Source organism: Stenella coeruleoalba (genome assembly GCF_951394435.1).
Source record: "Stenella coeruleoalba genome assembly, chromosome: 2".
Lineage (NCBI taxonomy): Eukaryota > Metazoa > Chordata > Mammalia > Artiodactyla > Delphinidae > Stenella > Stenella coeruleoalba.
The window spans coordinates 89,992,916-90,012,775 of NC_137147.1; the positions used below are offsets into that span (position 1 = coordinate 89,992,916).

Consider the following 19,860-nt stretch of genomic DNA (forward strand, 5'->3'; position numbering starts at 1 on the left):
TGCCCAACTCTCTGGTGTGGGATGACTATCGCTGAGAGCTGGGAGTTCCTGATCCCACCCTCACACACAGAAGTTAGTGAAATACCTCCATCAGATCAGCTACAAAGTACATTTGGGGACACAGAGAGAGGCTAAGAAACCTAGAGGTTCCTGGTGTATGTGACCTGAGCTTCCCACAAGCATATCACACAATTTTTTTTTTTTTTGCGGTACGTGGACCTCTCATTGTTGTGGCCTCTCCCGTTGCGGAGCACAGGCCCTGGACGCGCAGGCCCAGCGGCCATGGCTCATGGGCCCAGCCACTCCGCGGCATGTGGGATCTTACCGGACCGGGGCACGAACCCGTGTCCCCTGCATCGGCAGGCGGACTCTCAACCACTGCACCACCAGGGAAGTCCATATCACACAATTTAAAGAAGAAATTGGAAGTGATCTGTTGACCAGTGGGAGGGGCTGCACCACCTCACCCCTGGGTCCAGGGAAGCTAGAGGGCAGCACCTAAAGGCAGTATTTCCAAGACCACGTGATTGGGAGGAGGGGAAAAAAATGCACCTTCTGCCATTCTATCTGGCACAGAGTCAGAATGCCACAATACTTTCATAAGCGCCAGTGGAGACACATTCCATGTTCAGCACATCAGTCGGTTTGTACTACAGAGCCCATTTGTGGTTTGGTGTTATAGATCAGAGGCAGCGATCACAGCTCTCCTGTCTCGGGGTTCAGAGGGGGCACATGCATTTTGTATCCTAGGCAACGCCAGAGCTATAGGAAAAATTTAGAAGTGTGAATTGGGAATTCTGTTACTTTCGGTAAAGAGCCTTTTTCGACCCAGGCACCAACTCAGAATCAATAAAAGCTAATGACTTAGACGGGCCTTAGAAATGGTCGATGTTGTAGCCCATCCCTTCATTTATAGATGAGGAAGCTGAAGCCAGAGCAGGTGCGGCCTCTTGGCTGCTAGAGTAGAATCTAGATTGCTCAGTCCCCTGTTATCGCTAGGTGTGTTTGATATGTTTGACGTCTGGGGTGAAATTAGCATCCCCATAAGGAGAGGCGAGAATAAACGTAGATAAGGGTAGTATAACCTTTGAGGCATAATTATCTCCAGCAATAGCATGGAGCACGCAGCCCTTCCTCAAGGTGGTGCCGCGGTCAGCCTTGCACTGGCTTCCTGGCACTCACCTGATCACAGAACATGATCACAGGAGCTCAGGGATTGCTCTTTAGGTAACTCACTCAGGCCTCACAGCACCTCTCTGAGAGGAGCTGCTAGTTATCCCCACTTCACGGGGAACTGAAGTACGGAGCGGTTAAGCAGCTTGCCCGAGGCTGCTTAAGGGACCAAGCTTGGTCTCCTCCCTAGGCATTCTGGCTGCAGAGTTCATGTTCGCAATCATGGTACAGCACTGCTCAGCACTCACTCGGGCTCCACCCCGGAGGAGGAAGGGCCCAACTTTTCTCATACCTGCTCGGTGTTGAATAGATTCAGTAAAACTCAGCAGTTGGCATCGATTTACCTAGACTCCCATTTTGCCTCTGTGGACCCAGAGGTTTCAAAAGCTCATAGATATGATAGATAACGGAGCCCAGACAAAGGGCAACAGGTGAGTCACAGGTGAACTGACTCAGGCCCAGGCTGGGCCCTCACAGAGCTTTTTCTGGCCATAAAAATTCACTTGGGCCAATTTATTAGTCCAGGTCTGCTGGCTGAACCCTCACCAGGGGACCTCATTTCCATCAGTAGAACAACATGACCTTTTTAGAAGTTGTTTCGAAATGGTTATAAACTAACAGGAAGTTGCAACAATAGTAAGGTCCCCATGTACTCTTCACCCAGGAAGTGGATTTTTAAAACAAGTCGGAACTGAATTCTCTAATGGAATGCAGATAATGGTAGGGCTTTATCGTAGATCCTTCTGAACAGTTACTAATCATTCTCCACATTTGCCATAGACAAGCAGCTGTTACTGTGTTACTGTGTTTTCAAATGCAGAGGGCAAATACAAAGGCCCTGGAAACCATAGTGCTTGGACCAGGAGTTTTTGGCTTTACACATTTTTTAAAGCCTACTTTGCTTTCTCTGGGTTGTTAAATTTAACCCTTCTGTAAACCCTTCAGCAGCTATTTGAAATCATGACATCACCTGGGAACCTCTGGTGAGGTGATTTGCAGAAGATGAAACAGGAAAACATTAGCTTCTTCACGTAGAGCAAATTCCTGTCATTGGCAGGGATGAGAAACATACATCAACAGACTCTCATGACGTCTGGCTTCTGCACCAGCTTTACCACTCTTGGACCTCAAGTCCCTTAATTTATCTCCTCATTCTCTCCTAAGAATAGTAGCAGCAGCCCATCCTCAGTCCTCCCTTGCCTGGGTATTGTTCATGTTCTTTGAAAACCTAAAACGGGCACCATACGGGATATTGAAAGCTATGGCTCCACAGTGGTGGCATCAGACAAGTCAGTAGAAACAGAATAAGCTTGCTCTACTTCTGTCATCCCAGCCCAGAGGGCAGAACCAGGCATGGGCCCAGGCCCTATTAGCCTGAACAGAATGTCTGCGCAGGCCATATGGCAGCTCCAGCAGGTGATCTAGTAGAATAAGCCAATGTTCCAAAGACAGGCTGAGTCCTTTGGCAACTCAATCATCCCTTGGAACCAGGAGCCCTTCCTTTGTCTAGAACGGTTCCTTTCCTGGAGGCCAAAGGAGAGCAGCCAAGCCTGGTGGGGAGCACGCGTGCGGAGGAGATAACACAGGAGAAGCTTTTAATGTCTCTTGTCACTAGTTAGCCTTGAAAGCCCTGCAGTCCACCCTGGAAAAAGGACACCATTGTATTCATTTCTGCCACAGCAACCTTCTGCTTTCTCTCTCTCTCTCTTTTTTTTTTCAATTGCAAAATATAAAATATATTTTATGTTTTCGCAAAGCTAGTGCTCATCTTGATCTCTTAAGAAGTTGATGTGTTTTGTCATCTGCCCGGGTAGCAGATTCTCTCTGCTTAGATATGGGGCTCATCCTCTCATTAGTTTCGTTTGTTATTTTCACTTTAAATGAAGATTGTTTCTAGGTCAGTTTAGCTTTAAAATGTTACCCGACATGAGTCAGGATGGACAGGCAAAATCTGGTAGGCAAGGTGTCACTAGAATTATGCTCCCTAGAGCCATGGTTCCGATCAGAGGTGGAATTCTGGGGTTCCTGTTCAGATTTGCTTAGAATTTCGCAGAGACAGGTTAGATCCTGTTTTCTGTCCCTTCCTGCTCAGTTCCTTTTCAGTGCAGCTCCTTTCTGAATTATTAATATTTGACCAGAAGCATTACTGATGGACATATTGGTATGCTTTGCTTTAAGAACACCTAGACTTAAAATGAAAACCTGACATGAGAGCTGCTTTAATTTTCAGAAAACTTCTTTAAAGAGCCAGCTTTCCTTATGCACGTAAAATATAATTAAAATAAACAAAACTGACCCAACCTTTAGGAAGACATTGATTATAAAAGCAAGGCATTAATAAAGAACACAACAGGCTTCCATACCCTGCAGTGTGCCCTTTTCTGCCTTCCATGGTGTCTACTGCCACCTTTCTTTCTTTTCTCTTCTATCAGAATCTAGCCCCAAGGAAAGATCTTACAAATGTATTCATACTGAGTTCTGGCTTATGTTACGCTCCAGCACTACATACTTTTATAACTGGAAAAAAAGTCCATCAGCCAAAGAAAAGAATTTCCCATTGCAGAATCTCCAGCAGCAGTCAGCCATTAGGCGGGTTGGTTTTTATTTTATTTTTCCTTGTTGGGTAGTGGGGAGTCAACAGACTTCCTTCTCTGTCAGTTCCATATACCCCACTCTTTAATTTCAGGAACAGCTCAGTTTTCCTTGTTCTGGGAAAGCTGCAGAATGAGGCGGAATTTCAGTGGGGGGTGACGGAAATCACTTACTCTTTTGGCCTGTGTTGCCCATGCCTCCAATCAAAGAGCAGTTTGTTAATGATGGGAGGGTGTGAAAGGAGGCATCTGTTGCCATTTGCAAGAACCTCTTAGATTTGGAGCCCCTGGAAACGCCTGGGGGTGATGAGGGTTGTGTGCTACTGCTATTGCAGGGAACTGGTAGACCCAAGACTCCAGGTGTTCGGGGCGATGGTGACGAGGTGTTCAAGCCGTGGCACCTGTGCCACCACAGCTGCGTCAGCCACGTGTACAGCCTCCATCTACTTCTTTTTTTCTCTGTCCTTTACATAATGACTGAGGACCTCCTACATTCCAGGCCCTGTGCCTCATGCAAAGGATAAAGAGGACAAATACAACGTACTCTCTATCTGGAGCAGAGCCCAGTTTAGTAGGGAAAATGTGAAAATAAGTAACATTATGATGAGGTGGTGAGTTCTGTAATAGAAGTTTTACACAGTGTCATAGTACGATTAGTCATCCTGAGGGGAACAGAGCGCCCAGGGGAGCAGGATTTGGGGTAGTTGGAAGAATGGGAAAGGGGCAAAGGCCAGGGACATTTTGATCTGATAAATAGACAATTTCCAGGAAGGGCTTTTGAGAGAGAATAGTATGTGTCGAAGACACTGCTTTGGGATGAAGATTGGGACGCATTAGTAGCTGAAACAGAGAAGCTGGCAAGAATCAAATTGTGGAAGACCTTGTAAATCCTGGAAATAAATTTGGACCTTATCATAGAGGCCTTCGGGAACCATAAAATTGTTTTTAGACAAGGAAGTAACATGATGCTATTTGTGCTTTCAAAAGATTATTCTGGTGGCTTTGTGGAGAATAAACTAAAAGTCTAGGACGGCAGAAACCAGTTCAGGGTAGATTCTAGAACAATTAAAAGAGAAATCAACAGGATGTACTGACAGGTTGGAAACAGGATGATGGACGGGGAGACACCTAGGGTGACTCCCAGGTTTAAGTCTTCAGTGACTGAGTAGGATCTTAAAAATATTACTAACAACAATAATAATTGTAACTGTTGGATCCTTACCAGGTGCAAAGGGTTTGGCTACGCGCTTTACACAGATTATTTCATTAAATCATTGTAATATTAGTGCTTAAATTATCTTCATTTTATGTGTGAAAACTTGAGACTTTGAGAGGTGAAGTGACAGGCCCAGGGTCACATGGCTGGTAAGTGATAGTGCATGAATTTGAACCCAAGCACTTGGAGCTCAGAGCCTGCCCTCTGTAGGGAATTTAGCAGGAGTACAAGTCAAGACAGAGTATCTGAAGTTCAGATTTGCACCTTCCAAATTTAAGTTGCCTGTATTTTATGAGCCGAAATAGCTAGCAAGAGAGTTGCAAGCTGGATCTGGAGCAGAGACGTATGATCTCTGCTGGGCATGTGGAGTGAGGATTCATCAATTACTCAGTGGTAGTGAAGAAAGTGTGTGTAATGTGGGTGAATCTTCAAAGAGCCTGAACAGAACCATGAAGAACCACATCTCAGGGTGGGCATGTTCGGACAAGTTTGGGAAGGTTGCTGACAAGGAGTAGCTGGAGAGGTGAGGAGATAACTATGAAAGCCGAAAGTAGAGCTTCAAGATCTGAAGGAGGGACCACCATGACAATACTTCAGGGAGATGAAAGAAGACTTAAAATGAGGATTGAGGGAATTCCCTGGCCGTCCAGTGGTTAGGACTCCACACTTCCACTGCACGGGGGCATGGGTTCGATCCCTGGTCGGGGAATTAATATCCCGCGTGCTACTGCGAGGCGCAGCCAAAAAAAAAAAAAAGAGGATTGAGTTGGATTTGACCGTAAGGTGATTGACGGGCAAGAGTTGAAGTTAGACTGAAGTGAGTTAAAAATTGAATAAAATGTGAGAAAATGGAGACAGTAGACTGAGACTTCTCTTCAAAGCAGTTTGGCTGGGGAAGGGGTGAGAGACAGGGAGATAAAGGAGGCAGCCTCAGAATCAGGGAGATACTGTTTGTGATGAGAGCCACTTGAGATGCTGGTAATGTGGAGGGGAAAGAACGTGGGAGTGGTGGGTATTACACCAGGTGGTTTATCTGAGCAGGCAGGGAAGTTGGATTCTGTCCTCCAGCCCTCAGAAGGAGCTCATGGACTCTGAGAAAAAGTGCTCCTACACTTTCAATTTATCTCCCTTTTATTTTATTTTTTTAATAGACTTTATTTCTTTTTTTTTTTACATCTTTATTGGAGTATAGTTGCTTTACAATGGTGTGTTAGTTTCTGCTTTATAACAAGGTGAATCAGTTATACATATATATATATGTTCCCATATCTCTTCCCTCTTGCGTCTCCCTCCCTCCCACCCTCCCTATCCCACCCCTCTAGGTGGTCACAAAGCACCAAGCTGATCTCCCTGTGCTATGCGGCTGCTTCCCACTAGCTATCTATTTTACGTTTGGTAGTGTATATATGTCCATGCCACTCTCTCGCTTTGTCACAGCTTACCCTTCCCCCTCCCCGTATCCTCAAGTCCATTCTCTAGTAGGTCTGTGTCTTTATTCCTGTCTTACCCCTAGGTTCTTCATGACATTTTTTTTTCTTAAATTCCATATATATATATATATGTGTTAGCATACGGTATTTGTTTTTCTCTTTCTGACTTACTTCACTCTGTATGACAGACTCTAGGTCCATCCACCTCATTACAAATAGCTCAATTTCGTTTCTTTTTATGGCTGAGTAATATTCCATTGTATATATGTACCACATCTTCTTTTTATCTCCCTTTTATTACATGAAGAAATTCAAGCCCAAAATGTGAGGTTTCCTGTCCATGGTCATATAGAAAGTCCATGACCCCAGATCTGCTGGTGCCTGGTCCCTTCCTCTCCTGCTGCCGGTGTCAGTGGGAGAAGCAGCCCTGACATTCCTTATGCTTCCAAGTTCCCAATCCTCCAGACTGACTGTTCCCTGCTCCATCAGAATGTACATCCTTACAGATTCTGGTGTGTCAGCAGGACTTCAGCTGTGTCGGGGGCGGGGGGGGGGGGGGGGGGGGGGCGTTGGTGAGTCAGAGAGCTGCTTTGTCATTTCCTCAACATGCCAGAGGGCAATGTTTTAAGTTGTTAAAGTGTCATTAACAGAACAGTGCAGGAAGCCTCTTCCTCTCACCTGGGCACCCAAGTTCCCAGAGGGAGGAAGGGTCTCAAAGTCGAGGGCCTTTCAGAAACCTCTTCCTGGCCCAGGGTCAGGGAGGATATATTCGTTCATACATGGTGCCCTGATCCCCAAGCCCTTGTGCAGGAGAGGATCGGGCCAAGGGGGGGACGGTGGCAGTGGGGGTGACGGTAGAGCTTCCTTAAATGAGAGAGCTGATGCTCTCCCAAGAGACTCCATCAGTCAAGAATCACTTGGTGAGCCTGGATGTTAAGTAGCTACCCACACTGCTGAGAAGGGCCCAGAGTACCCTGCCCCAACTCTGCTAAGAGGTCTTCTGGAACCTGTGTCATCATCTCTTCTTCTCACATTCTTATACTCCGGAGGTTATGCTGTCAGCCTTGGTTGTCACACCATTCTCATTAAATACTGACGCTGAGCACAGATTGAAATCCATAGCCCTACACAGGACGCACTGCCTAGTATCTAGAAACGTGAATGCTCTAGAAACATCAACTGCTCTTTTGTAGTTGACCTTCAATGACAACCCTCCATGTGTTGGTAAGGTTCCCAGGAATAGCAATTAACTTCCTTCTCTTTGTTCTTTTTCAATCTACTTAAACCCATTGCTCCATTTCCGTTTTGTCATGTGGGGCTGTCAGGCCGTAGACCTATAACTCCTGTAACTCCACGGGCCGTCCTTTTCATGCACTGCAGTGTAAACAGTGCCCCCTGGAATTTCATAGACTGTGGAGTGAATGGTGCCCTTTGCTGCAGCTCCAGGCCCACCCCGCTTCTCTCCTGTAGTTCATAGCACACTCAAATAAAAGAATGAATGCTATTTGGGAGCAGAACCTAGGGTGCTCATCCTCCCTGGGTCTGCTGCTCTCTGTTGTTATTGTTGTTGTTTTGTTTAACAGTAGTAAGTAAAGCTGAATCAGACAGGAATCCAAAATGCTAATCTTGCCCTGAGAGATTTAGCAGAGCTGGTAGTTTTCAGGACACATGACTAGTTCTTTTGTTTCTTCCTTCATTTACAGTTTATTCACAGTTGTATCAAGTATTGACAGCTGTGAGACCTGCTTGTCCCAAGGGACTGACTCTTCTTGGGGCTCTGAAGAACTACAGGAGGACTTAACTAGGCCAAGGATGGGAGGCAAGAAGGGTCATCCAGAGGGAAAGGAGGAGCAAAGGCTTGGTGGAAGTAGATAGCATATGACACATTCCAAGGCCAGAACCATAGCCAGGGTGGTAGAAGCATGAATAAAGAGGGAGAGAGACTCAAGATAAGGCTGGAGAGGGAGCCAGGACTCAGAACAGGAACTGCCTTAAAGCCTCATTGCAAAGATCTGGACTTTCTCCTAAGAGTAATAGGAAGTTCCTGGGGGATCATGAGATTCTATGATGGGGCTTATATTCTGAAAAGCTCATTCTTGTTGCATCTACAGAATGAACGGGAGACAAACAAGGGGCAGACAGAAAAGTAGGGAAAAGGTCAGAAGAATGTGGTAAAAGGCAAGCAAGGCTTTAAAAAGCTGTGGACAGTCAACTGCGTCTAAAGCTACTGAGGGATTACATGAGATGGGACTGGAAAGTATCCATTGCATTGAGCTACCTGGAGGTCATCAGTGTTTTTACTAAAAGATGTTATTGAGAGAGGAGCTACAACAGAGGCAGTAGAAGACTGAGTGGGAGGTGAGGAGATGACAACAGTGAGAATGAAAAACTTTTTGTCAGTGTCTGCGAATGGAAAGAAAGAGATAGGCGGTGACTAGAGGACGACCTGGGGTGACAGGAGCTTTTTCACCTTTTTTGTTTTTGAGATGAGAGGGATGTGGGCAAATTTAAGTGCTGATGGATAATATTTAAGCAATAAAAATTTATAGAACGTGCCGGAAGAGAAGAATATAATCCATGTTTTTTTCTGTTCCAGGAAAAACAGAAGGGGTTGGGTTTAAAGCACATGGAGGGGAGTTGGGGAGTGAAATCCTCTTAAAACAGGAGAGAGGGAGGAAAAACTTCATGACGAAGCATATAGGTTGATGTTCTTGGTAATGGGAAGGGGGAAGGATTGAGGCAGTTCCTAACTTACGGCTTTATTTTCTATGTGAAGTAGCTGTGAGGAGGGAGAAGAGATGAGGGCCTTGAGGTGAATGGGGAAAGTTTAAACTTACTGATTTGGGGTGTGGGCAAATCTAGTCGAGAAACATAGGATCCCCACAGTTTCATTGTGTGAGTTGTAGTTGGTGGTCAAGAATTCTGTGACATTAGTACATACCAAATTGCCGCAGACTGTGGTTGTCTTCCCTACAGCAGCTCAGCTGCTCTGGGGAAGGAAGGTGCAGAAGGCTGTGTTCATCCTAGCTAGAAACTTTGCAAGAAAGTCTGACACATGGACCAGGACTGCTAAAGTCTTTGAAATGTTTTTCTTAGAGAAAGTGACTGGGAAGTTATCAGCTAAAAGAAAGGAGGAGGGGCAGAACCTCAAGTAAGCACAGCATTTTATTGTAAAAGGATGGAGGCCCAAAGTCTAGAAGAAATACTGGGAAACTGGGCAGAAGCAACTCCACTGTCAGATCCTGAGGTGTAGGGAGAGTATGAAAGTCTAAACGGCTCCTCTTTGAGAAGTAGCATTTCCAGAAGAGAGCCAGGGATTTAAAATCAGCATGGTTCTTTCTGGGTTCTTTGGACTGGGGAGAAAATTAAGTAGGCATACTGCATTTCTGAATTCTCATTTCCTTTGAACTAATATAGCTTTAAGAGAGACAGACTATAGATCAATTTCTCTATCTGGGATTCATTAATTTCAAATTTGGCCACTATTCTGTAACCATAAAAAGAACTTGTATTAACCAACCCTATAAATTCTCTTGCTTAAAGAACTTCCTTTCAGTATTTCTTTTAGTTTGGGCCTGCTAACAATAAATCTCTCGGTTTTTTCTTATCTTAAACATCTTATCTTGCTTCATTTTTGAAGAATATTTTCACTGATTATAGAATTCTAGGCTTGAAATGTAATTTCTTTCAGCACTTGAAAAATGTCATTCTGTGGTCTACTGAATTCCATCATTTCTATTGATAAGTCGTCCATCAGTATTCTTGCTTCTTTGAAGGTAAACTATCTTAGCTTTTAACGTTTAAAAAATTTTTATTTTTAGCATCTTTACTATGATATATTTAAGTGTGTTTTCTCTTTGTATTTAGAAGTTCTTAGAGCTCCTTTAATGAGTGCCTTATGGTCCTTCATCAGTTTTGCAGCCATTATCTTGTCAGTTATTGTTTCTGTCCATTTTTCTCTCTCCTCACTCTCAGGAACTCCCATATGTGACATCTTTTCACAAGATCCTGTGTGTCTCTTACTCTCTGGTCTGTTTTTTCCAACCTTTTTGCTGTCCATGTTTCTGTGTGGTATTTTCTATTAACCTATCTTTCAGTTCACTAATCTTTTCTTCAGCTGTAAGAAATACGTTGCTAAACACATCTGTTAAGAAGCTTTAGTTCTGTGCTTTTTAGATGTAGAATTTATATTTAATTCTTTTTTAATAGATTCTAGGTATCTGGTGAAATTCTCCATCTTGTCATCTTTTTTTCTTGGACAAAATAAACATACTTACTTTTTTAAACTATATCTGAGAATTCTAATACCTGGGTTACCTGTGGTCCTATTTTCTATTGTCTTTTTTCTCTCTTAATCTTAGTTCTTGGAATGTCTAGTAATTGCTGCTTGAATGTTGAGCATTTTGTGTAAAAAATTATAGTCTCTGTCACTCAAGCCCTGGCTGTCTCGGCAGCTCTGAACTCCTTTTAAGAGCTATCCTCATTATATTTGGGTTTAAAATCAAGAATGTAAGGGGGAAGCCCATACAAAAAAAAAAAAATCCAAAATATACTTACTCAGATTCCCTGCTCTCTCACTGAAAGGAATAACCTCATATAGGTATGTTCTTTACTATAAGCTTACACTTAAGGAAGGTGGTTCCCTCCTCCTTCTTGGAGGCATCAATGTCTATGAAGCTGTACCTTATCCTCTAAGAATACCTCTATTATTGTTATGATGATGTACATAAACAGTTGTAAATAAATAGCTGTACAAAATAAAAGAGTAAACATATTTCTTTTTTTTTGGCCCTTTTGCACAATAAGATCTAACAATAATAGTCATGATAATATTCAATAAGATTTACTAAAGATTTATTATAGGCCAGGTTCTGTGTTAGACGTTTTGTATAGATTATCTCATTTAATCCCCAGAAGAACCTATGAGGGAGTAAAGGTAATTATTCCTATTTTACACTTGAGAAAACTGAGGTTTAAAGGGTTAATTCACCTTAAACAAGGTTCCAGAGCCAGGAAGGAAATGGCACAAGCAAGTCTGTACTCAGATCTTTCTAACCTCAAGGTCTAGGTTCTTTTCCAACATTTTGTCCTGCCTCATGTCTTGCCTTCATTCCACATAATTGGTTTGATGTTTTCACCGAGCCCTGGAATCCTGGGATACTTCCTTAAATAAGGTGAGAACAAAGTAGTCTGAGGGGTTTACATGCAAATAAATCTCCTTCCTGGTACATTTTTCTTGGGTATTTCCAGATTCTTACCTCCCCTACTCAGCTTCGCTTTGATATATGTTTTTACATTAAATGCTTCCATTTATAAGTTCTGTGGCAAATCCGAAAGTAATTTTTTAAATAAAGCTTTATGCAGGGACAGGAAGTAATTAGTGGTGGGGTTTTATTTTTGGAGGATGAGATTGGTGAGGGGTGGGGTATAGGGAGAAATTGCTTTCTGCAGTGTCAGATGAATGAGTTACAGGAAATGATGGCTCAGCCAGCAGCTTGGTGCTTGCCAGTGAGTCAGCAGTGATTCCACCCTCAGTCTCAATGCTGGAATCACAGCTGTGAAAGGCACTCTTCCTGGTGAGGGCCCCTCCCTGCCTTGCTGTCGGGGGCATGGAAGCTTTGCCCACATAATGTGAACCATTCAGTTACCTGTCCTAGTGGAGAAAGATTCACAGAACTACCTTCTTGGGTTCATGCAGATATTTCTGTGTTTCTTTAGGATTCATTGGTGTTTCTGGTTTTTTCCTCTGATACCCAGCAGAAACATCCAGTTTGGGATTGATGTAATAGCAGAATTTAATTCCTAGGGCAACATTTCATATTTTTACACTGCTTCAATGTCTAGGGTCTTTTTTATTATTATTATTGAAGTATAGTTGATTTACAAATATTGTGTTAGTTTCGGGTGAACAGCAAAGTGATTCACTTATACATATATATATATTCCTTTTCAGGTTCTTTTCCTTTATAGATTATTACAAAATATTGAGTATACTTCCCCCTGCTATATGGTAGGTCCTTGTTGTTTATTTATATATAGTAGCGTGTATATGTTAATCCCAAACTCCTAATTTACCCCCCCCCTTCCCGTTTGGTAACCATAAATTTGTTTTCTATGTCTGTGGGTCTATTTCTGTTTTGTAAATAAGTTCATTTGTATCTTTTTTTTATAGCTTTCGCATATAAGCAATATCATATGATATTTGTTTTTCTCTGTCTGACTTAATGATAATCTCTAGGTCCATCCATGTTGCTGCAAATGGCATTATTTCATTCTTTTTTATGGCTGAGTAATATTCCATTGTATACATATATATGTGGTATATGTATATATACCACATCTTCCTTAGGGTCTTTATAAATGGGAAAACACTGTGGAAAAGCAAGACAGGAAGGTGCTGCTTCAGGAAAAATGGTAGATTGAAAGAGGTCATTTTGTCATGATTGAAAATATGTGTGTGTGGCAAGAAGATTAGAACGAAATCATTACGGTTGTTGGGTTGAGATGGCAGGATTGTTGGTGATTGCTTTTTACTTTTTTTCTAGGTTCGATAAATAGGCTCAAGTTGTAAAATTTATTCTAAGAACAGTCGTTTCGTATTTTAAACTAACTATCCACTTGTGGGAAAAAAAACTGGCCAAATAGCTTTAATATTTTAGGATATCTTTTTCCAGACTTTGCTCCTATTGTTAAGGTCAACTTGGTCATATCCATGGTGTCCTGTAGGAAGTGGGCAAGGAAGATTAACTTTGCTCAGAAGCTGTAGGTGCCAAGCTTTTAGTTCTTTTAGAAATTAATGCTAAGAGAGGTCGAAGAAGCTTTCCCAGGTCGATTAGCTGGTAAGTGGTGGAGTTCCATTCGAGCCCCAGTCCCATTGCCACCAAAGTCCACACTCTTTCAACTAGAGTATAGAATGATGCTGCCGCAGGGCCCAGCCCTCCAGGCTTTTTTGCAGGGCATTTTTATTTTTATTTTTTAATTAATTTTTATTGGAGTATAGTTGATTTACAATGTTGTGTTAGTTTCTGCTGTACAGCAAGGTGAATCAGTTATACATATACATAAACATATAGCCACTCTTTTTTAGATTCTATTCCCATGTAAGTCATTAGAGTACTGAGTAGAGTTCCCTGTCCTATACAGTAGGTTCTTATTAGTTACCTATTTTATATATAGTAGTGTGTATATGTCAATCCCAATCTCCCAGTTTAGTCCCCCTTCCCCCTTGGTAACCATAAGTTTGTTTTCTATATCTGTGACTCTATTTCTGTTTTGTAAATAGGTTCATTTGTACCATTTTTTTAGATTCCACATATAAGCGATATAGTATTTTAAGTGTGTTAACTTACCGCTGGATTAGTTGTCCATTGAGAAAAATCGTATTGCAATATTTTTCTCTCTTCTTGAAAAACCAAGATTCTAAATTCCACATATACATACTTGGCTTCTACTCTAGTTAGAAAGACAAATACTGAGAGTGTTGTATAGAATGCATGTGTGTGCATCTGTGTTTTTGACATTAAGATGAAAGAGGCATGGGAAGTACTTAGTTGAGTGGTTGTACTCCCCCAGAATTTGAAGTGATTCTCATGATCACACCTAAAGTTCTTAGATACATGAGATTAAGGCTAAAGCTAAATGTTTTACTGTTCAGTATAGTAGCTCTAAGTGACAGTTTCTGTTGAAGAAGGAGTGATGTTGTTGCGAAGCAGAAATTTTACAGTTTCACAAAAATACCCATTGGCCCAGTAGGGCCTTAATTTATTTTTCTAATAAATTAATAACACTTAAAGATTTTTGCAGCTAATATTGTACGATTAACACTATAAGCTTTGTTGAGATACTGACATACAATATATCTGCACATATGTAATGGTACAACTTGTTAAAATTTAACATATGCCTACACCTATGAAACATCCCTTCAGTAAAGATAATGAGTGTATTCATTACCCCCCCCCCAATGATTTTTTTGGAGTGCTATATTTTCTAAGAAAAAAAAAAAACCAGCCATTTAATTTCATTATCTAATTTGATGAAAAAGGCCTGGATGGGGACTCAGGTGATGTGAGTCTGGACTCTGATCTTGCCCTAAATAGCTCCATGAAATTCAGCCAGTCCCTTAATTTTTCCAGGTCTTAGTTTTCTTATCTGAAAAATGAGGGGGTTGAACTAGATGGTCCCTAAGGCCCTGTATGGCTCTAAAGCTTAATAAAGCTAAGAGGACAGGCATACTTAGGGTATTGGTTTGTGTCCAAATGGTTTTATGTAAAAATATAGGCTTCCCCAGTAATCTGGTGTCAGCTGTGCTGCTGCGTCCCGGCCCCTCTCTGATTGATTGATCATGAACTCATTTCTTTTCTTTTAATTCTCTTTCACCCTGATTCAAGGTCATTCATGTCAGTACTTTCATGTTGTTCTTTCTAAGCTTAGGGAACTGTTCTACTTAAGAATTTAGGGGTAGGGCTTAAATAATGCTGGGAATTTGGCAGGCCTCAAGGGGCTGTGAGGGGCAACAGGACTGATAGCTCCTTGGATACTCTCGAGGCAGCTTGGGCATCTTAGCGGGGAGGGGGCAGAGATGAGCTGTACTGGATTTATTTCAGGGATGGGGGAAGGGAAGCAGATTGGAGTTTAATTAAAATTCTAATCCCAACTCTGCCCATCTTCTTATCAGCCACCAACATTTCTGTTTGTGGTTCTGGTGATTTTGCTGTGATAACATATGTAGTTACCTCAAAAACTCTTGCAAATCGGCCTCAAATTTCACTATGCTCACCAGATGCTTTCATCAGACTTGGCATGGTTCCATCTTTGGCCTGTGTTTTCAGAGATACCTCCTCCACCACTGCCATCTTTCTGATGGGAGGGAGGGCATTGGAGAGCTGGTGGTGAAAATTGAGCTGATTGCAAATGACAAAACAGTTTCATCACAGCATAGAGATCTTTCCAAACTATTTCTGTTTTCCCGTAGCTAAGTGGGATTTCTGAGGAGGGGCTGCTCTGATTTCATCTTGGCCCACCATGAGGTTCTTCCTGCTTTGTGCCTACATGCTGCTTCTGATGATTTCCCAGCTGAGAGCAGTCAGCTTTCCTGAAGACGATGAACCCCTTAATACTGTTGACTATCACTGTAAGTAATCTAAAGAACATTCTCCTTTTCTAAGAAGGAAGCTTTTTTGGTTTTGATTTTCTAAGCATATTCATCTTTAGAAAGAGAGAGAGCGTTTTATGTCTTTATAATGTTTTACATACTAATTTATCCATAATCATTTCCTAGCGTCTGGAGAAAATGGGACAGTTTAGTTAGGTGCTTTTCTAAAGCAGCCCATATATAGGTTATATGTTTTCAGTTAAAAGAAAAAGACCATTTGCTGACATTCACTGTCCTTTATTCATTCATATTCAAGACCTTAAGAGGGGAATTTAGTTAAAACCCTTTTACAACTAGTATATACAGCTAATCAATGCTGTATATCGATTCTTCAGCTCCGTAATCCTGACTGACGGTTTAGCCCATTTTTACTTGCAGATTCAAGGCAATATCCGGTTTTTAGAGGACGCCCTTCAGGCAATGAATCACAGCATAGGCTGGACTTTCAGCTGATGTTGAAAATTCGAGACACACTTTATATTGCTGGCAGGTAATTTTCCTCTCGTTGGTTTATTAGATTAAAATTCTTTTCTCTTGTGGTGCTTGCATTAATGTGTCTAGTTCATGAAAAACTAATATGTATTGTGATCAAAAATTGCAGGTAGCCAAAAATATTCACCCGGAAGAGTCAGTGTTGTGTACCAGGAACAAAATAGAGCAAAAACCTTTCGCAGTCTTATTTTATTACTGCCATCAAGAAATCATGCACCATTCTTTATTCCTAAAGCAGCAGGAGAAAAAGATCATTCTTTATTCTTTTTTTAACTTGGAATTATTCAAGCAAATATTAGAAGTATGTCTGTGCTAATACCAAGTAGCAGTTTGACCCATGCCTGAAGAGCTTTCTTTGCTCCCTAACCACAGTGATATATAAAAGCGACTCACTAATGAAAAAGCACTCTTTGTTGACTTTGTTGGAGACAGAGAAAATCCAAATGATCTCCAAAACACCATAAAAGCAGATCTGTAAAAATAAAATAAGAATCAGCTTAACGTTTTTATGTATTCACATGATATGACTTACTGCCTTGTTTCCAACAGGGATCAAGTTTATACGGTAAACTTAAATGAAATCCCCAAAACAGAAGTCATACCAAACAAGGTGAGCAAGTGGAGTTGGCAAATTTATCTGCACTCTCTCAGAACTTGGTTAATGTCCCTCTCCCCTCGATATTTAAAATATTGAACTTTGGTTTGCTTGATTGATACAGAAACTGACATGGCGGTCAAGACAACAGGATCGAGAAAACTGTGCCATGAAAGGCAAGCATAAAGTAAGTGAAACAAACAAGTGCCTACTAGACTGAGTCTCTGTGGGGGCTTGAGCCCACAGTGTAAGCATATGGAATGTCTAATGTTAATGGAATTGTTCCTTTCTTTAGGAGGAATGCCACAACTTTATTAAAGTGTTTGTTCCGAGAAACGACGAGATGGTTTTTGTTTGTGGCACCAATGCTTTTAATCCCATGTGTAGATACTATAGGGTAAGTATATTTTATACAATGTGCTTTTTTTAAATCAACTTTTCTTCCTTTACGGGAATGTCGTTAGCGTCAAATCCTTTCTCCTATAGACCCAGTAATTTGTTTTATCTCTAATGCTATGGAGGAATAAAGACAGAATTCTTCCCGTAGAATTTCAGTGCAAATAAAGCAGTATTGCCTTCAAACATGTACATTGAACAGATGTGACACTAGCTATTTATTTTTCTTTTGTAGTTGAATACCTTAGAGTATGATGGGGAAGAAATTAGTGGCTTGGCAAGGTGCCCATTTGATGCCAGACAAACCAACGTTGCCCTTTTTGCCGGTAAGATTCTTTAGTGTAATGAATATAAATGATTAATGACATTGAAGGGGCAAAAGGAATTTAAAGGAAGAAAAAAGCTCATAACTAGGATAGCTACCTCGACACAGGTGTTTCAAAGACTAAAAGCTGGGCTTCCCTGGTGGCGCAGTGGTTGGGAGTCCGCCTGCCGATGCAGGGGACACGGGTTCGTGCCCCGGTCCACATGCCGTGGAGCGGCTGGGCCCGTGAGCCATGGCCGCTGAACCTGCACGTCCGGAGCCTGTGCTCCGCAATGGGAGAGGCCACAACAGTGAGAGGCCCGCGTACCGCAAAAAAAAAAAAAAAAAAAAAAGACTAAAAGCTATGAACAAGTTTTCAAAAAAGAGGAATTAAAAGCATATAAGTATTCTGACACTTGGCTCTGTTGTTGACTAGGCCAGTGACCCTGAGTAAGTTGCTTAACTTTCTGGTGCTTCAATCCCTCATCCGTAAACTTAGATAATACCGTGGGTCAACCTGTCACAGGCTGATTCTGAGCATCGGGTTTAGATTTATTTGTATATGTAGCAATGATGTAGGTGAAATCACTCCAGAGGATATAATACACTATATAAGATAACACACTTAGGATAATTATGGCTGTTTTATCTAATTTATAACTTTGGTTTCAGATGGGAAGCTGTATTCTGCCACAGTGGCTGACTTCCTGGCCAGCGATGCCGTTATTTACCGAAGCATGGGCGATGGATCTGCCCTTCGTACTATAAAATATGATTCCAAGTGGATCAAAGGTATCTTTGAAGAACGGCTTTGGGAGATCACCAAGGGAAGTACCACGGCCGAGTGGGAACAGGAGACCTGGGCATCAGGAAATTCAGTGCATGACTTTATATTGTTTAGTTAGAGCCAAGTATAAGCTGCCTTGGTTGTGAACGGAGCATTAATGGGGGATGAGGAGACCAGTAGCCACGTCAGGAAAGTAGATTTTTATCCTAAGTGACCTCAGAAAAAAGATCTCAATTCTGTGTGCCATTTGCTTAACTCTAAATGCATGTAATAATCCTTGCCCGCTTCCATCTACCTACCCTGGAAAGTGAACCCTGGGAATCAGTAGTTCGTATCTGCAGAGTTATTTTGATCTTTGGAGTCTAGAAATCAAGATTTTTTATTTTCAGCGTAAGAAGTTTCCTTCCCTAGTTAACTACAAGTTAATGAATAAATCTGTTGAAACAAAGACCTCTGTTGTAGTTCATTTCCCTGTAGGCTTTTTCTAGTCCATTAGCTAACATTAAAGACTCCGGGTTCCCTGAAGCTTCAGCACACCCATACTGGGATCCACAGACTCGCTGGCATATCAGAGTTCTCCTTGGCTTGAATGTAGCAATGTGACATCTGTCAGTCATGCCTGGCAGTCAGGGTCTGATACTAATTGAATTATCCTTTAGGAACCAGTTGGTTTTCAATTTCTCTTTCAGAGCCACACTTTCTTCATGCCATAGAATATGGAAACTATGTCTATTTCTTCTTCCGAGAAATTGCTGTCGAACATAATAATTTAGGCAAGGCAAGTATATGATTGTGCACTCATACTGCATGGAATTGAGCCCGCTTTGGTAAAGTCTTTGCATATTTTCCAGCACTCAAAGCATTTAGGGCCAAGTGCAGAGAGGTGAGTTGCTTATCCTGAGAATAATTGCTGTGGAATGCCTGCACAATGGCCAGAGTGGGAACAGCAGCCTTGGGCCTTGAGATTTCTTTTTTTTTCTTTTTCTGTTACTACAGAGAATGTTCTGCAGGCTCCCTTGAGCTACACAGATGCTTCTTTAACTCTTTAGAATCTATCGATAGCTATTCTTTCTCAGCGTCAGAAGGCAGGATGGAAAGTAAGGGCCCCTGTTCACTGTTGAATACTTCAGTGCAAGCCCATATGATTCTAGAATATTGCGGCCCCTTCTATGCCAGGTTTAAGAATGGTGCATTTTGTTAACAATATGAGAACAGAGCATGGGAATGGTTTCCATTCAGCCGGGCCGTTCGATAGCTCACTTCTTATGGAGCTTGTTTGGCAGAGCAGGAAAATGGCCCTTTTTTCTCACAGATAAATCTAGTTGACATTCTTACTATACAGATCCCTAGGGAGAAGGCTGCCGGAGTCTTTTGAACCACATGTATCTTTAGCATGTTTCATCCCTCCCTCATCTGGCAGCTTTTTCTTCCCGTTCTTCCAACGCGCACATAACCCCGTTGCTTTGCTTTTGTCCCGTGGGCAGGCTGTATATTCCCGTGTGGCCCGCATATGTAAAAACGACATGGGTGGCTCCCAGCGGGTCCTGGAGAAACACTGGACTTCATTTCTGAAGGCTCGTCTTAACTGTTCTGTCCCCGGAGATTCCTTTTTCTACTTTGATGTTCTGCAGTCTGTCACAGACATAATACAAATCAATGGCGTCCCCACTGTGGTCGGGGTGTTTACCACACAGCTCAACAGGTGAGAACAGATCCCCGGCG

At 42.0% G+C, this 19,860-nt stretch overlaps 1 protein-coding gene across 9 annotated transcripts in view; it reads left to right on the forward strand.

The window, feature by feature from the left end:
* Positions 1-19,860, forward strand: part of SEMA6D (semaphorin 6D) — a 578,468-nt gene that overhangs the window by 548,565 nt on the left and 10,043 nt on the right. For 8 of the 9 annotated variants that reach the window (XM_079912947.1, XM_079912950.1, XM_079912949.1 and 5 more), the window contains 9 exons: positions 15,385-15,543; positions 15,943-16,054; positions 16,606-16,666; positions 16,776-16,838; positions 16,947-17,048; positions 17,283-17,373; positions 18,024-18,143; positions 18,828-18,916; positions 19,623-19,840. In XM_079912947.1, coding sequence (XP_079769073.1) covers positions 15,435-15,543; positions 15,943-16,054; positions 16,606-16,666; positions 16,776-16,838; positions 16,947-17,048; positions 17,283-17,373; positions 18,024-18,143; positions 18,828-18,916; positions 19,623-19,840 — 965 coding nt within the window. In that variant the 5' untranslated portion in view covers positions 15,385-15,434. Of the gene's footprint in view, positions 1-6,987; positions 8,769-15,384; positions 15,544-15,942; positions 16,055-16,605; positions 16,667-16,775; positions 16,839-16,946; positions 17,049-17,282; positions 17,374-18,023; positions 18,144-18,827; positions 18,917-19,622; positions 19,841-19,860 lie in introns of those variants that run through there. The other variant, XM_079912951.1, reaches the window with a different exon arrangement.